Source organism: Desmodus rotundus, chromosome 3, assembly GCF_022682495.2.
Source record: "Desmodus rotundus isolate HL8 chromosome 3, HLdesRot8A.1, whole genome shotgun sequence".
Classification (NCBI taxonomy): domain Eukaryota; kingdom Metazoa; phylum Chordata; class Mammalia; order Chiroptera; family Phyllostomidae; genus Desmodus; species Desmodus rotundus.
Genome location: NC_071389.1, coordinates 188,981,806 through 188,998,652, shown reverse-complemented (window position 1 = coordinate 188,998,652; position 16,847 = coordinate 188,981,806). Strand labels below are relative to the sequence as shown.

At 51.9% G+C, this 16,847-nt stretch overlaps 1 protein-coding gene across 2 annotated transcripts in view; it reads left to right on the top strand.

Annotated features, from left to right (window-relative positions):
• APPL2 (adaptor protein, phosphotyrosine interacting with PH domain and leucine zipper 2) overlaps positions 1-16,847 on the top strand; it is a 40,311-nt gene that overhangs the window by 12,390 nt on the left and 11,074 nt on the right. For both annotated transcript variants that reach the window (XM_053921992.1, XM_053921993.1), the window contains exons 3-10: positions 3,183-3,242; positions 3,812-3,883; positions 7,866-7,953; positions 9,165-9,206; positions 9,337-9,395; positions 10,128-10,274; positions 14,034-14,116; positions 15,923-16,081. In XM_053921992.1, the coding sequence (XP_053777967.1) occupies positions 3,183-3,242; positions 3,812-3,883; positions 7,866-7,953; positions 9,165-9,206; positions 9,337-9,395; positions 10,128-10,274; positions 14,034-14,116; positions 15,923-16,081 (710 nt within the window). The remainder of the gene's footprint in view (positions 1-3,182; positions 3,243-3,811; positions 3,884-7,865; positions 7,954-9,164; positions 9,207-9,336; positions 9,396-10,127; positions 10,275-14,033; positions 14,117-15,922; positions 16,082-16,847) is intronic.

The following is a 16,847-nucleotide window of genomic DNA, read 5'->3' as shown; positions in this document are numbered from 1 at the left end:
ATTGTCGTGATTACTCAGGTTTACTCTTTACTCAAGCTCCAGTTTGGCAAGTCTCGTTGCAGAGATAATTGTGCAGACTCACCTGCAAGGGTGTGGATTAATTAGCTGGTGTGGGTAAAGCCGTTCATAAAACCTTGGTGCGCAGCCCATGAGGCTGAGTCAGATAACAGCTGGCCCGGCTCGAAGACTTTCCTTGTAATGTGCTCCACGCAGGAAAGCTCAGGATGGGTGACGCGCCATTTTTGGCTTCTGGCTCGTTCCCAGTGAGGTCATGCTGGTAGAACAGCATCTTGCCGCCTGAAATCACACACGCATGAAAACGCAGCTTTTCATCCAGCATTTCTAGCAGAGATGAGGCAGATCCATTGCCCACAGTCGTCTGGAAAGCAGCTGCTGTGTGTTGTGCGCCCTCCTTCCGTGCGCCCTGGGGCCGTGTGAGCGCGCACATGTGCGGTCTCCTTGCCCCCGTGCAGCGTGGTGCTGGCAGCTCCCTGGCCGGTTTTCCGTGAGCTGTGGAGCACTTGCCAGTGAACTCCGGAGAAGAGAAGACTTCAAGTAGCCTGTGGCCCCCTCTTGTTTCGAAGGCAGAGAGGGTGGTTATCGTATCTATTGACCAGTCTCTAAAGGCTACAGACGTGGGGGAGTAATGTTTTAGACTTAGCCAAAGTTAAAAAGAAAAAAGAATGAATTAGAAAAATAGAAAACTTTTCTTGAATCTGAAATATTGTAGCTTAATGGAGCGCCTCCGGAGGGGGCTGTGGCAGAAAAGTGGCGCATCTGAAACATTTACTGGCTAAAGCAGGGTCGGAGATGACCTGCCCTTGGGCTGGCCTCTCGTTTTTGTAAATAAAGCTTTATTGGAGTGAAGTCGCACTCGTTCGTTTGTGGGCTGTTCCTGCCGCTTCCGTGGTGCAACAGCAGGGTTGAGCAGTTGTGACAGAGACCACGCACCTCACGCGGAGAACAATGACCGTCCCTTTACAGGAAGTTTGTCAACTCTAGTCTAAAGCAGAGACCTTCTCAGCTACCTCTCAGCAGGACTTGGGATCTCAGAGAGTAGTGTTTAACGTCGTGGGTTTTAGAATCAGACAGACTTGGATTCACATCCCAGCCCAGCTGCTGACTAGCTGCGTGACCTTGGGCAAGTGGCTTAACCTCTCTGTGCCTCAGTTTTTCCATCTGTAAAACTGAGTTAATAAACAGAGCCTGCCTCACAGGGATGTCAGAATTAAGGGAGAGGACGACAGAATATAATGCTGGGGTGCACTCAGGGTGGCGTGTGGCAGGAATTAAGTGCCCTGTAATGTTCCCCGCTGTTGCCGTGGTGATGCTGTGGGTCAGTGAAGCACAGCGTGCATGGCGCGGCCCCAGGCAGACGCCCCGGTAGCTTGAACACATCCGTCTTAAACCCAGTGCTAATAACTCAGAGGAGTAAGGGAGCTGCTGATACAGCAGAGAATCAGCCCAGTGAGTGGGCTGAGACCCTGGTTCCCACACGCCGTGATCTTCAGAACAACACTGCTGAAGGTGGCAGTGGGCTGTGTCCTTCTGTTGCTTTATCCCTGACCAGCAGTCACATTTTATTTTTCACCCCCCCCCCCCCACTCCCTGATGTTTGTGATGTTTCCGGCTGGGATTAGGCAGTATTTTTCTCCTCACACCACAATCGAGGGTATTGTTTTAAACTTGGAATTTAGATGAATCCCCTGACCCTGTTTGTTCATTCATTTGTTTGTTCATCCATCATTTGCCGGGTGCCGGCTGTGTGCTGGGGACTGTGGCCCGTCCCTGTCCAGATGCCTGGCGTAGTGCTGGTGGACCTGCCCACTTGCCTTTCTCTCAGCTGCCGGCTCCGGCTAGTTTGGAAAGCGGTGGCTCCCCAGCAGGGTGCCAAAGCCAGGAATGTTTATTGTACTCACCTGACTTTATTTTGGGGAAAAAAGGAGAGAGCCCCGTTCCAGGGTCCATTAATGCCTGTCCTTGGGGCAAATGAAGGAAACCAGGGAAGGGGCTAGCCAGCTGTCTGCAAAAAGGGTCCTAAAAACGTTGGATTAGGCTCTGCTCGGTCTTTCAAAGGAGAACCATGAAAAATAAAACAAGCCCCTGTAAAGCTCAGTCCTTACCCAAAGGAACAGCAAACCCAGGAGTATTAAAGTAAGTGGAGGCCGAGGCCAAGGCCAAGGCCATGGCAGGCCAGCCCCCCAGCCCCCATCTGCTCCAGGCCGGACCTGGTGGCACTACTCTGCTGTTGGGAATAAGCCCTGAATCTGAAGAGAAGCTTTTGCTGAGCTTTAGAAATATAAGACACGTTTTCTAGGCTGGGTCCATTGATGGGGTGGGGAGGGGGTGATAGGAGGTAGTTGTAGAAAACTGTGCAGCCAGAGATTAGAGGGATAAGAAAGAGAAGAGGAAAATGGACAGTGTTGGCGGGTGAAAACTGGCACAGAAGGGGCCTCCCCAAGCTTTGCAGCTGTGCTTCTGTGGTACCATCCATCATTCCTGAGCCAGCGCTCTCAGTTTGGTACAATCTGATCGTGTCCTAGTGCTGCTTCAGTCCCCGCTGCACTTAGAATAAAGCCTAAATCTGGGCCACCGAGTCCTGCGTGCCCTCGCTCTGCCTGCCCTGGCAGCCTCGTCCCGCCTCCACGCCCTGCACCCCTTGTTCCCACTGCACTCTGCTCTGAAGCTCTTCCAACAGGCAGGCTGTGCGCTTCGCCCACTGGGGGCCCCGCCCTCTGGGGAGCTGTCCCAGGGCTAACTCTTAATCTTTCTTCAGGGGCTGCTTAAAACATCTCTTCCTTAGAGACCCTCTGGGCCCTCCTCTCAGAACCCCCTGACGCACCCAGTGTTTCCTTTGTGGTTCTCGTCACGCTCGTAACTATTTCTTGGTATCTGCTTCCCCTGTGAGCCCCGGGAGGACGGGCCGTGTCCTTGCTGAGCACATTATACTTGTTCACTCACTGCATTTGTTTACTGGCTCGACAACCAGAAGCAGCAGTCATTTGTAAATGGTGTCGGGTGGGGGGGCAAGCTTTAACCTTTGATTTTGGTTTTCCAAATAATTTATGAACAAAATAATTATTTTACACGCACATATTTTTAAGGAATTCTCTGAGGTGCCGTTTTTCAGAGACTGTGTATGCACTGGACTAGTCTGACTTGCTTTTCTCTTCTCCGTGCAGAACGAAATGTGCCTGGCCACTCAGCAGCTCTCTAAGCAACTCCTGGCATATGAAAAGCAGGTAACTCGACAGTTATGTGGCCCGCGATGCTGTGCTCAGGAATCCCTTAACCGGAGCTCTTTAAAGAACCTCTCCGAAGGCCTTCTTTAGAGGCCTCCCAACCTCCCTCATGCCCGCCCCCGTGGCCTCCGTCCCTCTCTTTTTTCCCATAGTCCCTTTCCATTGTTTTCTTTCTGATCGCCTTTTCCTTCCCCCGGATGAATTCTAACTGGCGATTATCTCAGAGCCTGTATCATGTGTTCTCCTTAGCCTACAGGAATCCTCAGCTGCCCTTCAGGGGGTGCTCACGGTCCCCGAGGGGCTGCAGGTGCACTGACACCAACAACTCCAGAAGTGAATGCAAAGATACCACGCTGTCCGACCAGAAGCGTGCTGGCCAGGGGAGGAGTCGTTTGGGAGGGGCGGTGGGGTGCACTGTCGGGGCAGACGAAGGGGAGAGCTCACGTTCTGCCATTAGACGCTCTGACGTGGTGTGCTCTTGGGAGAAGAAAGGAGGCTGACGTGGAGAGTGTGGTGCTGAATTCCCCAGCGTTCAGGTGACACCTGGCTCTTTTGTTCTTTGGTTTTAGAATTTTGCTCTTGGCAAAGGCGATGAAGAAGTAATTTCTACACTTCACTATTTTTCCAAAGTGGTGGATGAGGTAAGATGGCAATGTGGTAAAATTTTTTTTGATTCTGTTTTTGAACTTTCTTTTAGTTTTTATTTGGTCTATTTTCCATTTTTAGGTATCTACCTAAATATCTGAGACTTTACCTCAGCTCGTTGATAGGACAAGGTTTGTCTCATAAAAGAGGCTGCATGTTGTCATATTAGCTCCTGGTTTGAGGGACGGGCTTTGGCATACATGAACGACAGGCCAAAAGAAAGGTTCCCAAGGATTTAGTTTCCAGAGGAGGGCGTGTTAGTCTCTCAAGGCTGCTGCAGTAAATTATAAGTAGGTGGCTCAAAACAGTAGAAATTTATTCTCGCGTAGTTCTGGAAGCCAGAAGTGTGACATCAAGGCGTCCCCAGAGCTGTGCTCCCTCCAGCCGCTCTGCGGGAGGATCCTTTCTGGCCACTTCTGGTGGCTCCAGGTGTCCTCGGCTTGTGAGTGCTTCACTGCAATCTCCGCCCCTGACTTCACATGGCCTTCTCCCCCGACTCCACCTCACCCCCATGCTTTTTCTCTCCCGTCTGTGTCCTCTCTTCTAATAAGGAGACTTGTCATTGGATTTAGGCCCCAGCTGCCTAGCCCAGGATGATTGCATTTCAGGATCCTCTGTTACATCTGAAAAGGCCATTTCTCAAATGTTTATGTGTCCTAGGAGGACATTTCTTTCGGTGGGGGCAGGGGAGGTGGCGCCAGGGCACGATTCAGCCCACTCCCCAAGGTTTCACACAGCTGCCCTTGTAGCCGTATGGTAGCCACACACTTGGAAGACTTGTGAAAAACAGCCATTGTTGTAGGAGTGAAGTACATGGATCCTAATTGTAAAAAGAGAGCTCAGATGCTACTAGTGCGGGGCAGAACCCTCTGCAAAGTTAGGCAGGAATAAACTGTTCATCTCAAGGAGTTTGCAAACTTGTCATAGAAAATCCTGATAAAGAATACGCAAAAAAGGGATTATGCAGATGCCACTTAACTGTTGAATCATTAATACGAAGCGGACACTGCCTTTAGTTTATAAAATGAGAAACTAATATTCATATAAAATTATACTGATAGCACGTTCATTCATTGAACGAATTAGTCCAAAGTTCCTCGTTCGTTCAACAAACATGATTGACCACCTGCTGTTTAGCAGCTGCTGTGCTGGGCGCTGGCGATGTAAGAGACAGGTTGGTTCTTGTGGAGTGTCTTCCTCTATCTCGCTACTGTAACTTCCTCCAAAATGTGTGTTACAGTGGATGGATAATGTAACTAGAAAGGGGCAAAAATAATTTCTTTTGGAAAATGAAGAGAAGAATATTTATTAGTTAACAGTGAATAAATAACCAGGGCGGGGAGCAAAGACAGCACCTACGGAAGTCACGTGTTTTCTGGACTAGAAGAGAGTTGCTAAGGAAATAGGGTTAGTTGTCAAAACCCCGGAACCAAGATCCCCAGTGTGAGATGTTTACTCACAACTGTATCTTCATGGGCAGGAGTGATTATTAGCTTAGTGGAGAGCGAATCATTTCCAAAGGACAGGAGCCTGGAAGAGCGAGTAGGGTGATGGCCTCCCCAAAGTTTTCTTCTTTCTAACGACTGTGAGTAAAAGCGGTTAGCTCATGGGGGAAGAGAAGACCAGTTTTGGAGGTTGTTCTCTCTCCTTGGGCCTAAACCAGGTTAAAAATTCTCAAGACCAGTGACGTGACTGAGAAGTTAAAGAAAACGACTGAAAGTTCAGATCTGTGCGGTTTATATTTAATAGAAGGCCTCGGGACCAGATCTCCTGTGTGGTGGGCGTGCAGAGATCGTTGTCCTTGGTAACTTCCCCAAAAGAGGGTTTCTCGGTCACTCCTTGGAGTGCATCTGAGACGGGAAGTCGTTACCATTGCAGATTCCATCTGCCAAGCGGGTGTCAGGCCCTCAGCTCTGCTCTGCGAGTGTTTTCTGTCCAAGTTACTGCTTTATCCTCACAGTGGCCACGCAAGGAAGACGGTGTTGTCCCCACTTTCTGTGTGATGCTGCCGAAGCACCAGGAGGTAGTGAGTGCGTGCTCTGTCCACTCCGCTCAGTGAAGGCACTGTGTTTAGACATGGTGGTGCCTTTCCTCTCAAACGCCCCAAGGCAGAAAGTTGATGATGCACTCCCTTTGACCCTTAAGAAGAAATGAGGAAGAAAATGCGTATCTAAGAAATTGCCATTCCTGAGGTGAATAATCATTGGAAAGCCACTTAACTTTCCTGAGTTTTGGTTTCTTCACCTGTGAACGGCAGTAGCAGGAAAGCCTGCTTAATTGGAATATTACAAAGGTTAAATGAAATAATTATATCAGAGCATTGAGCACAGACTCAGGCACATAGTAGGTATACTTGTTGACTTTCATTCGATTACGTGTTAGTAAAATACAGTGCAGTTCTTATTGAAGTTATTCAGGAAAAATCATTAACGCGTTCTGTCCTGATGGCTAGTTTATTGGCACGACCGTCTCCGTGCATTCCCAGCTGAGTGAAGCTGCCCTGCCTTGGCTTGTCTGAAAGGCAGGGAGAACAGGACCAGCTCAGCCTATAGCTCCTTGCCTGGCAAGTGGTTGACCTTAGGCGAGCGCATCAGAGCAGCCTCTGCAGGCACAACCCTGAAGGACCAGTTGTAGTGGGCGGGGGAGATCTCTGTGCAGAAGGGGACACGTATGTTACTGCTGTCACTGATGAAAGAAACCTTGCCATGTGTTCACTGCAAAAAATGCTTGCTGGGTGATTCCCCCTGTTCACCCGGCAGGAATCCTGGAACATCCTCAGTAATCTTGGAAAGTCTGCGGCGCAGGGGAAGGAATCCCTTCTTCTGTGTTCACGGCTGACGTCTGGAGTTTCGGCAGCTTTGAGAGCATGAAAGACAAACTGTGTGACTCAGATAGCGGGGGAGGGAAGCACATGGCTTTTGGATCCCAGTGGTGCCACGTATGCGCTGTCTGGATTGGGAGCCTCACCTGCCTGTCTGTAAAACGGGGGTGCTAAATAACACCTCACTCACAGAGCAGGTGGGCACTAAATGGTGTCCAGCACGGGAAGCCGCTTTACAAAAAGAACTCCAGACGGTAGTGCTGACGGGGACCATTCTCATTTCCCCATGACCGCTGACAACAACAGGACTTTAGTAAGGCCTTGAGGTAGAGGGGGAGAAGGAACCAGGAGCTGTTAGAATTATCTGATGTGGAGAATCACTTGTGGATGCAGTCGCCTTGTTGTTCTTAGAAAGATTCTTTTCTAAAAAGCAGAGGGTTGGAATCCAGCTGCGTTGTTTCAGTGGGGAGCTTTCTCTCTCCAGAGAGTAATTTCCAGGCCCACAGCTGGCTGTGGTTTGAGGGTTAGCAGGTTCCCAGCAGGCCTGTCTTTGAAGTGTGACTCCAGCCCTCTGAGAGAGAGAGCTCACAGTGGCCTGGGGAGTGGCGACTTGTGCTGAGCTCTGGGAGAGCTGCATGCACCGCAGGCACGGGAAGGTATGGCGTTCCCCAGGCGGGTGTGGCTTAGACCGACCACACTGCACCTGAGTTTACCCGGTAAACAAGCAGTAACTGTGGGTGCAGAGACTCCTTTAGCAAACTTGCCTGCTCAGTGAGAACGCCACCTTTGTTTTTCTTCCTTCAATCCTCATCTAAGGACAAGTTTATTGATTCTAGGGGTGGGGGGAGGGGAGAAAGAGACCTCAGTTGGCCGCCTCCTGCACACGCCCCAGCCTGGGATCACACCCCCAATCCAGGCATGTGCCCTGACTGGGAATCGAATTTGCAGCCTTTTCATACACGGCCAACGGGTTGTGTTTAGTTTTTAGCACCTCTAGGCCTCTGTCATTTTCTGCCTTTTGAGGGTATTTATTTGCTAAGGAGATGTAACTGAGTTGTCTAACCACTCAGAAGTGTGCACTGTGGTTTCTGGGTTAAGTAAGACAGTGTGAGTAATAGTGGATATAATTTTCTTTAATAGATTTCTCTTTCTTTCAGCTTAATGTTCTCCATACAGAGCTGGCCAAACAGTTGGCAGACACAATGGTTCTACCTATCGTACAATTTCGAGAAAAGGATCTCACAGGTAAAGTCACTGAATTCAGTGCCAGTTACCTTCAGAATATTAATTCATTATTCATACCTTCAGAATAATGTGTATGCACTAATTTCTTTAAGTGTGTGGGTCACTGAGAAATGCCCTTTCTTCTGAACAGTTCAGTTTAACTCTTCGTGAACCCTCACTGTGTTCCTGGCTCACCCGAGGAGGCCACAGGCTAACAGCACCCTTTCTGGGTGACGCAAGGCAAATTTGAAGTGTTGGTGCAGGTCGCACCTGAGTCAGCGTTAGAGCCAACTCAGAGTCTGGCACCCCCTCCCGAGACAGCGGAGTTTCATTTTGCTGCCATTTCCATTAAGAAAGGTATTTAAAATTGATAAGGAAAAACGTTACAACTCTGCTCCAAAAGGAAGTAAAAAGTGAGAGAGAAATAAGGAAAAATGCACGAAGAGAAAGACAGAAAGCAGCATATCAGAACGGGTAAAAATGATAGGAAGAGAAATTGAAAAACTAGAGGCAGTTTTGAGGCAAATTGAAAAGCAGCATAAAACACGTGAAAATGCTTTGCTTTGACAAACTAAAAATAGAGTTAAAGTTGTAGAAGATACCACTTTCTTTTAGATGTCTGTGTTTTTAAGTTTTTAACCTCAAACACTCCTCGGTCTCATTGATCTTTTCGTGGTTCTTTTGGTCTTGGACTTTGTTCAGCCGTCTTTGTGGGTGATGGCTGTAGCACCCCCAGGGGTGACAGTTACTGGGGTGGGCTCGTTGCCAGTACAGTACTATAGGTTGCTTCACGTTTTCTCGTTAAAACAAGCGCCGTGTATTCCTTTGTCAGATGTTAAAATGGCAGTGACAGGAAATTTCTGGGGTTTGGGTGTAGTCAGGGCATTCTGAGGAAAGATGAACTAAAACACATTGGGGCTGAAGAATCAGAGCTTACATTGTTACTCCCCATCTCCATGAATGGTACCTGGCCACCAGCCTTCGTCCCTAAGTGCCCTCTCCGTCACTGACCCTCGAGGGCTCCCTGAGCGTGGAGTGCGGCTGCAGCCTGAGCTCCATGAGACCAGGATTCCCAGCCGCCAGGCCGAGCCCGGGAGGGCAGAGGACCGAGAGCTGCTGGCAGCGCCTCCCTCACCCCCGCAGACACCTGTATTTTCTTGGGAAGGCATGAAGCTCTGGGTTGGCTCGTTTTGTTTTTCAGTGCTCTAAGATGTTTCTTTTCTCTTGTGCAGAAGTAAGCACTTTAAAGGATCTGTTTGGACTCGCCAGCAGCGGTAGGCATCTGTGTTCTTGGCGTTTGGGTTTGGAGATGCGTGTGAGTTCAGTGTGTCTGTGGCCAGAGATGCTGAGTGAGTGTTCTTGCCTTTCAGCCTGTCTGGTGCTAAAATGTCTCTCTACTTTTAGAGCATGACCTCTCGATGGCAAAGTATAGCAGGCTTCCTAAAAAAAAGGAGAATGAAAAGGTAAGAATACCTGCCTTACGTGGTGTTTTTCGCCTCATTCACAAGCTCCTTTTGCGTCTGTTGCGAGTTTGTAGTCTCGAGGATGTCTTAATTTCTTACCTTTTTTTCCTGTACGTGGGTTTCTTAATTTTTTAATTCTAAGTAGACTTCCCCTTCCCAATTCCAGCTTTAAACACTGATTGTCAAACACCAAGTCGGAACCCCTGTAAAGTGAGAGCCGCACATGGTTTTCACTCACGCTGGGTGTGCGTGCGACTGACCCAGACCACGCAGGCGCTGGACCTCTAGCCCTGGGTGTTCACTCTGAGTTTTGAACCCACGCTTCCAGCTTTTTTTACTACTGTAAGAAATACCGAATGTTTTCGGGCATGTAACTTTTGTTTCTGTGGCCTGGCCTCCTGGAGTACCGCCACACAGGTGAAGCTCCGTGTTTGCGGCGCTCAGTGCTCGGGCCTGCGGCTCTCCTGAAGGGGCGTGGCACTTCGTGGTGCCGCCAGGAGAGGAGGGTACTGGCTTCACCCCGGTGCAGCCTCTCAAATGCTGAGATGCTGCTGTTTTGGTGGTTTTAGTTTGGACTTCTAAAAACACGAGGTGGAGCCCTGTCTGTGTTTTATTCTCTTTGTCACAGACGTGGTTCTAACGTGTGAACGGACATGTTTGGAAGTTGCATGAGCTTATAGAACGGCCATGTCCATTAGACAACTTGAGGTTTTCCTCCCACCTCTCAAACAGGTGAAGACTGAAGTGGTGAAAGAGGTGACGGCCACCCGGCGGAAGCAGCACCTTTCGTCCCTCCAGTACTACTGTGCCCTCAACGCGCTGCAGCACAGGAAGCGCGTGGCCATGATGGAGCCCATGCTGGGCTTTGCCCACGGACAGGTAAGACCCAGGCCGGCCGTGGAGGGCGGCACGGTGTTCTGCGGGGGGAGCAGCACACAGGACGGAGGGAAGCGCCATCAGAGGAAGAAGCACAAGTGCACAGCCTCCCGGGGAACTTTCCATGTTCAGCACCGGGAGAGCTTCCAGTTGGGCTGGATCTGTGTTAGCTGGACTTGTTAGGCCGCACGTACAGGCAGGAGATGACGGCCTTGACCTCATGCCTCCTGTGGGGAGGAGCCGGCATGGCCCTGTCTCTCATCCAGGTGACAGGCAGGACTGGTGCCTCTGTCTGAGAAGCAGCTGACGGTTCAGGTTGTAGAGCCAGGCTCACCAGCTGGGACTCCGCCCGGTCCGCTGCCGCCCTGTGCGGCGAGGTTGCCCTCAGCTGGGCCGTGCTCAGGTGATACGTGGCTGGGGTGAGTGCCAGCAGCTCGGCTTGCGGAGACCTGTTGCCAGCACTTGATGAAGTCGCTGTGGAGGACGTGCTGGGTTCCTTCCCGCATTGAATGGTCTGCAGGGAGGCTGCAGTTTCAGGACGGGGCCTGGGCCGCAGCGCCGGCCTGGCCAGGGCGGAGGGAGTGGGAATGCGAGGCCAGGGACACCGGCCCTCACCCGCCACCCCGCCCTGCTTTCGCCCCACTTATATTGACTCCACACCTCCCTCCTGCTTGTGAGAAACACACCAGGAACCTTCTCTCAGGTGACCTAGGGACAGAGAGGGATGTGAGGAAGCGAAGTGTTGAGAAGGAAGAAGTTGGCAACTTTAAAAAAAAAATCCCACATGTGAGCACCTATTGTTTTAATAATACATTTAAAAAATGCATATATTTTAAAATAAAATGCAACATCACTTTCATTTAGGGAAAGGGGGAAGGAGAGGATTTTTAAACATCCAAAAATCAGACGTCGGTCATCTTAATGTGGTTGTTACCTTCTTGAATGAGGAGGACACTAGAGTCAGCTTATGCCTTCAGTGATAATACTTAAATGGAACAATAAAATCTTTCTGTGTCATCCAAGTAAAGCTGGGGGTTGAGCCAAAACCGGCGCTGCCTAGCTGTGGGCTCCAGCCCTCAGCAACTCCTTGGGAGTGGCCAGCTTGCTCACGACACGCACTTGTGCCCACACGTGTGTCCTCCCTGTTGCCCTCCTCTGTCCTTCCGGGAAGTGTTGCAGCTCTGCCCTGGTGGCCTGGCGGAGAATGCAGTGCTCCCTCTGCTCTTGTGAAACCCTCCTGTCACACTGTCCCCCCTGACTGATGGGCCTCGCCTACCAGCCTGGGACAGAGTTGGGAGCCTGGTTAGTTAGAGGAGGGGCCTTAAAAGATTCAGGGATGTGTTGGGTAGTGGCTGCTTTCACTGTTCATGGCCGGGGACTACCCCTCTTCCCCAGCCTGCACCTTTAAGCACATGCTGCTCGCCTCGGGAGAAGAGGACATGGTAGCAAATGCGAGCACTCCTGGGAAAGCAGAACAGCACGCAGGTATTGCTGGGCAGCGGCAGCATTGTTGAGGACTGAGGATGACACGTCCATTTTTCATGTGAAAAGTATCCAGATTTCAAGACACAAGACCAAACAGCCCCTGACCCTCCAGACTTTTTAATCCTTAGACCAGGTCATTGTCTAACCCCATGAATCTTTGGGTGATTCAGAAGGAGCCCCTTTAATTTTTTTTTCAATGCTTACCCAAAGATATATTTATTTTTTAGAGAGAGAGAGGAAGGGAGAATGAGAGAGAGAAACAACAGTATGAGAGAGCTTTGATTGGTTGCCACCCCAACTGGGGATCGAACCCGCAACCTTTTGGTGTATGGGATGATGCTCCAGCCAACTGAGCCACCTGGCCAGGGCCCGGAGCAGCCCTTTCACATCAGTGTTCATTGAGTGTCACCTTTGTTAGCTGATGGTCCTTGACCATGGTACTCCCCACCGCTCACAAAGGCACATGAATTTTGGTGTTCGGACGACGTTCCTGTAAATCAGACCTACCGCCATCATCTACCGCAGGGGAGAGGATGATGTTTGTATGACTCCATTCCTGCCTTGCCTGGCCGCAGTTAAACAGGTCTTCCATTGAGTCCTGATGCATTCCTCAGGCCTGCACACCAATGGGTGTGTAATCTGTGTACAGGTCCACGAGAGCACACGGACGAACTCCAGTGCAGTGTTTATGGGGCGAGTGGCATGTGACGTGGCTCTGGAAGCCAGTATCTCAGCCCTTCCTCCCACTCATTCATCAGGTTTTTGAGGGAACACGTGAGCACTGTCCTAGGAGCTGAGCAAACGGTGAAGGAGCTAAGTATAAACTCCAGGTTGTCCAGGGAGGGGCAGGAGAGGAAGAGGCACCAGGACAGTGTGGCCCTAGAGATGCATAATGCCCACGTAACAGGCTTTGGTGGTGGGTGTTTCCAGGGTTCACTGTGTTCGTCGCTGTATGATTCAGAGATCGTGGGGCCAGAACATCTCCCTGCCTGCACTGCCTTGCGTTAGGATAATCCTGATCATCATCCGTGTTCGCTGTGAAAACTCAGGATGTGGTGTCCGTACTTCCCAGGCCTCAGAACCGTTCTGATAGCGCCTGCTAGTCTCCTCGGGGTGCGAGGTCAAGGTCTGTGCGCCCCACCAGGGCAGGGCTGCTTCAGGTCAGACGGACAGGCTGGGTGACTTGAGACAACACCCATGTCCGCGCTGAACGTCGTCCCTCCTTCATGACGCAGGTCTGCAGCTGTGACCTCTCTGCAGACAGGTGTGTAAAAGGGAGCGGCAGCTCATGCCAAAACTCACCTCGCCACAGAAAAATGGAAGCTCGAGCTTTTCGGGGTGGGGTGGTTGCAAATGTCAGTGAGGCACAGAGGCGGCTGTCCTCCCCTGTCCTCCGAGGTTTGTCAGGGGACCCAGCCGGGAATACCCGGGACTCACAGGAAGTAAGGGATTCCTTCTGTTGGTTCGCAGAAAGCCAGCGGCCACAGTTTCATTTCAGACCGCATAGTCCTCAGGTCTGCTCCGGCCGCTCTCCCCCAGGCGGAGCGCGCTCCCATCACAGAACACAGGGGGGGAGGCCTCGCCTGCACTGAGCACCCGTGCAGCACCAGGGCCCCGCTGCGTCCTTTACGTGCATGGCCCCCTTTCTGCCGGTGTCAGGGCTGGAGGGGCCTGTTAAGGGTCTCCAGCCCAGTTCCCTCAGCAGTTTTGCGGCCACGTCACCACCGTCCAGCCTGCGTTCAGAGCTGCACGTGGATCAGTGAACGGGGTTGGTCAGGGGGCAGCCCTCCCCTCTGGGAGACCACCTCACGCTGCTTGCTTGTTTCTTGTTGGGACTGTGCATGTCACTTGTCACCTGTCACACACCGATTTAGCCCCTGCAGGTGCAGAGGTGAAAAAGACCTAATCCCTGCCCTCAGGAAACCCACGATCTAAAATTCACCCGGGAAAAAGGCTGATAATAAACGACAAAATTAACTCTCCGTAGTAATTACTGACACACCTGGTATATGGCAAGCTTTTTAACTTTCCTAATTCCTGAGCCCTGCAGCCTTAGGGCAACACAGCAGGTTTCACCGTCCGCTTTCTACACGTGCACCCGAGGCTTTGGGGGTAACTCAGCTGGTGGGATGGGGGCTCGTAGGGATGCCACCTATGCTGCGGGTGAGGAAGGGCCGGCCAGCCAGTGTCTGCTGTCTCCTCACTGTCAGTCTCACCGTAAAGTCACCGGTCCCCTTTCCTGGACTGTTTTCAGACTACCGGAATTATGTCTTTCAGATTAACTTTTTTAAGAAGGGAGCAGAGATGTTTTCCCAAAGTATGGACAGCTTTTTATCCTCCGTCGCGGACATGGTTCAGAGGTAAAGCTGCGCTCTAGTCTGGGTCTTTGTGCCTTTCGCTTTTCTGCTGGCTCGGCCCCTCTGGGCGGTGGGGTGGGGGGGGTTCTGGCCACGCCCTGAAGGCAGACACAGCACCCTCTTCTTACCTGCCGACGTTTGTGAGTAGTGTAGCTAAAAAGCATTGATTTCCTCAGTTCCTGTCTTGTGGGGAGCCCAGAGAGAGTCCCACCTGCTACATTCGAAGATTACATATCAATAAAAGATGAAAATGTCCACAGGGGTCCTTTCCATTAAGTCCAAGTTCCCGTGCTTAGGGTCTTCCTTTGTTAATACTGAGGTTTCACAGGGTAGAAGGCTGAGCCCGGTGCGGACGTGCTGTGGGCGATTCAGAAGAGTGCTCTGCTTTCCTCTGAGGGCGGCCGGGTTAGCAGGCAGGCGTGCTGCAGCCTCGCAGGCGCCCTGGTCGCCGCACTGACCGATGAGAGATGCTCAGGCAGTAATAAGCCTTTTCCGAGTCAGTGGAACAGACTGCAGTTCAGTCTTGCAGCTGCTGCTTTTAAAAAATGCATCATCTCTTCAGACTGCCCTGCCCACAGGTAAAGGATGTGGCGGCTGCTCTGACCCCCGTGCCGCCTGTCATCAGCGTCACAACAGTGAGCTGGGAGGAGGCTCGCGGGCACCTCCAGTGCCAGGGTGCTTCCGTCAGGAAATGAGACGTGGTTCCTTGAGGACTTCCCATGGTTTCTGGGGGACAGAACTGTGTCTTTCTGTCTTGCTGGTACCAGCACCTGAGCATTGTTCCGGGGGAGAAAATCCTTACCGTTCATCAGGTCCTCAAAGACTTCTATCACCCACAAAAGCTTAAGAACCGTCCTAAGCAGTTTTGTAAGCCTCTGGCTCTTTCCCGCCTCTCTTCCCTTGTACTGCTTAACTTTTTTCTCATATTCCATTCTATTCGCCTTGGCAATGACAAGCAGGTGTAGCTAATGAGGTTTGTTCTCCAGGTGGCCTGTCCTGAGGCCACTAGTCCTGGAGTCCCCAGTCATTTCATTCAAATGTCAAAATAGCCAAAACTCCCTCAGACGACTGCTGGAACCCGCTGCGCTAAATGCGACGCAGGCGGTGGGCAGGTGCGTCTCCGACAAGAGAGTGCCGAGTGGGCAAGCCCAGACTGACCTCCCGGCAGGCCCCTGCCGGAGAACGTCCTGAGGAGCTCCCGTGGTGGGACACTGCGTTTGTAATCCTGTCTCATGTCCTGTAAGCAGACTGTGTTAGGCCTTCATGACCAAGCCTGCCACCACCGGGCAGGGCAGTCTTACGGCTTTCTTAAAAGGAAAAGCGTCACCCTGGCTTGGTGGTTGCCCCTTCACCGCTCCTGGTCATTTCCTGTGTCCACTGGCCGTCTCCCGGCTCCTGCCTGAACCAAGACGGGGGCAGGAAGGACTGCTGTTTCCTTTTTGCCTTTCCGGCACGTGCAAGGCCGCCTGCCCGTGCTGCCCCTGAGAACGGGCTCATCAAAGCTCTCCTAAAATTTTTATCAGTGGTCCTGAGCACGGATCCCACTCTGTCGGCAGAGACTCCGGTTCACTGGGTTCGTGCATGGCTCACTGGTGTTCTTTATGTTGTTTTAATCAGAGGTCATGTAAACACTTCGAGTCACATGGCCTTGAGTCCCTGATCTCCAGCGTCCGGGGCCCACGTGAGAGGCGGAGAGCTGCGGGTCCCTTTGGGAGGCAGGGCGCCGTGGGGGCAGCTCTGCCATCTGCCACCCCTCTGTGCTGGGCCGGCCCGTGCGGAGTGACTGACCTGACTCCTCTCTGTCTTAAGCATTCAGGCGGAACTGGAAGCTGAAGCAGAAAAGATGCGGGTGTCCCAGCAAGAACTCCTCTCTGTTGACGAATCTGTTTACACCCCAGACGCGGACGTGGCTGCCCCACAGGTCAACAGGAACCTCATCCAGAAGGCTGGCTACCTGAACCTTAGAAAGTGAGGATGCTGGTGCCCGCTCCTAGAGTGGCCGTGCCAGGGTGGGGGTGGGCGAGGCTGGGGAGGGACTCCCACCGCGTCACCCCAGGGTCCCAGGTCCCAGATGCCCTGCAAGATGGGCGTGAGTCATGGGAGTAAGAACTGAGCGCGTGGGCTCCCAAGTCACCACAGGCCACCCGGTCCCTGCCCACCGTGGCCGTTTGTAGACAGACTGCTCTTAACTCTCATCATCCTGGACCTTTGAGCGTTGGCCCACCCTCCCCTCCCCCCAGTCCCCTGACCGGAGAAGAGACCTCCCACTGAGGCAGAGGCTGAGGGCCCGAAGCTTTCAGTCATCTCAGTTCATCTAGACTGAGCCACACACTTAACACTCAGGTCGCTGAACGTCCATTTGGAATTGGAGGGACAGTCGGGTTTCATTGCATCTAAGAGCGGAGAGAGGCTGTTGGCGGGTGTGGGGAAGACTGACTTTGGCAACAGATTCTGTGGGGGGGGGGGGGGGGGTGCGGCCTCGACAGCTTCATCTGTGAAATAGAGCTGATGATTGCACCTACTGTGTAAACTTGTTCCAAGTCGCTGGTCAGTAAATAGTGGATCAGGCCAGTGTGTTCAGTGGCCCCCGGCGGCAGAGGGCCTGCGGAGAGGAACCACCAGCTGCTGTCTTTGAGGAAGATCCTCAAAGGTCTGTGAGCTTCTTGATCACAGGCCAGGTGTCTCCTTTAGTTCTGCACAGAGAGAAAACTCCACAAGGTCCTGGTGCTCTTTG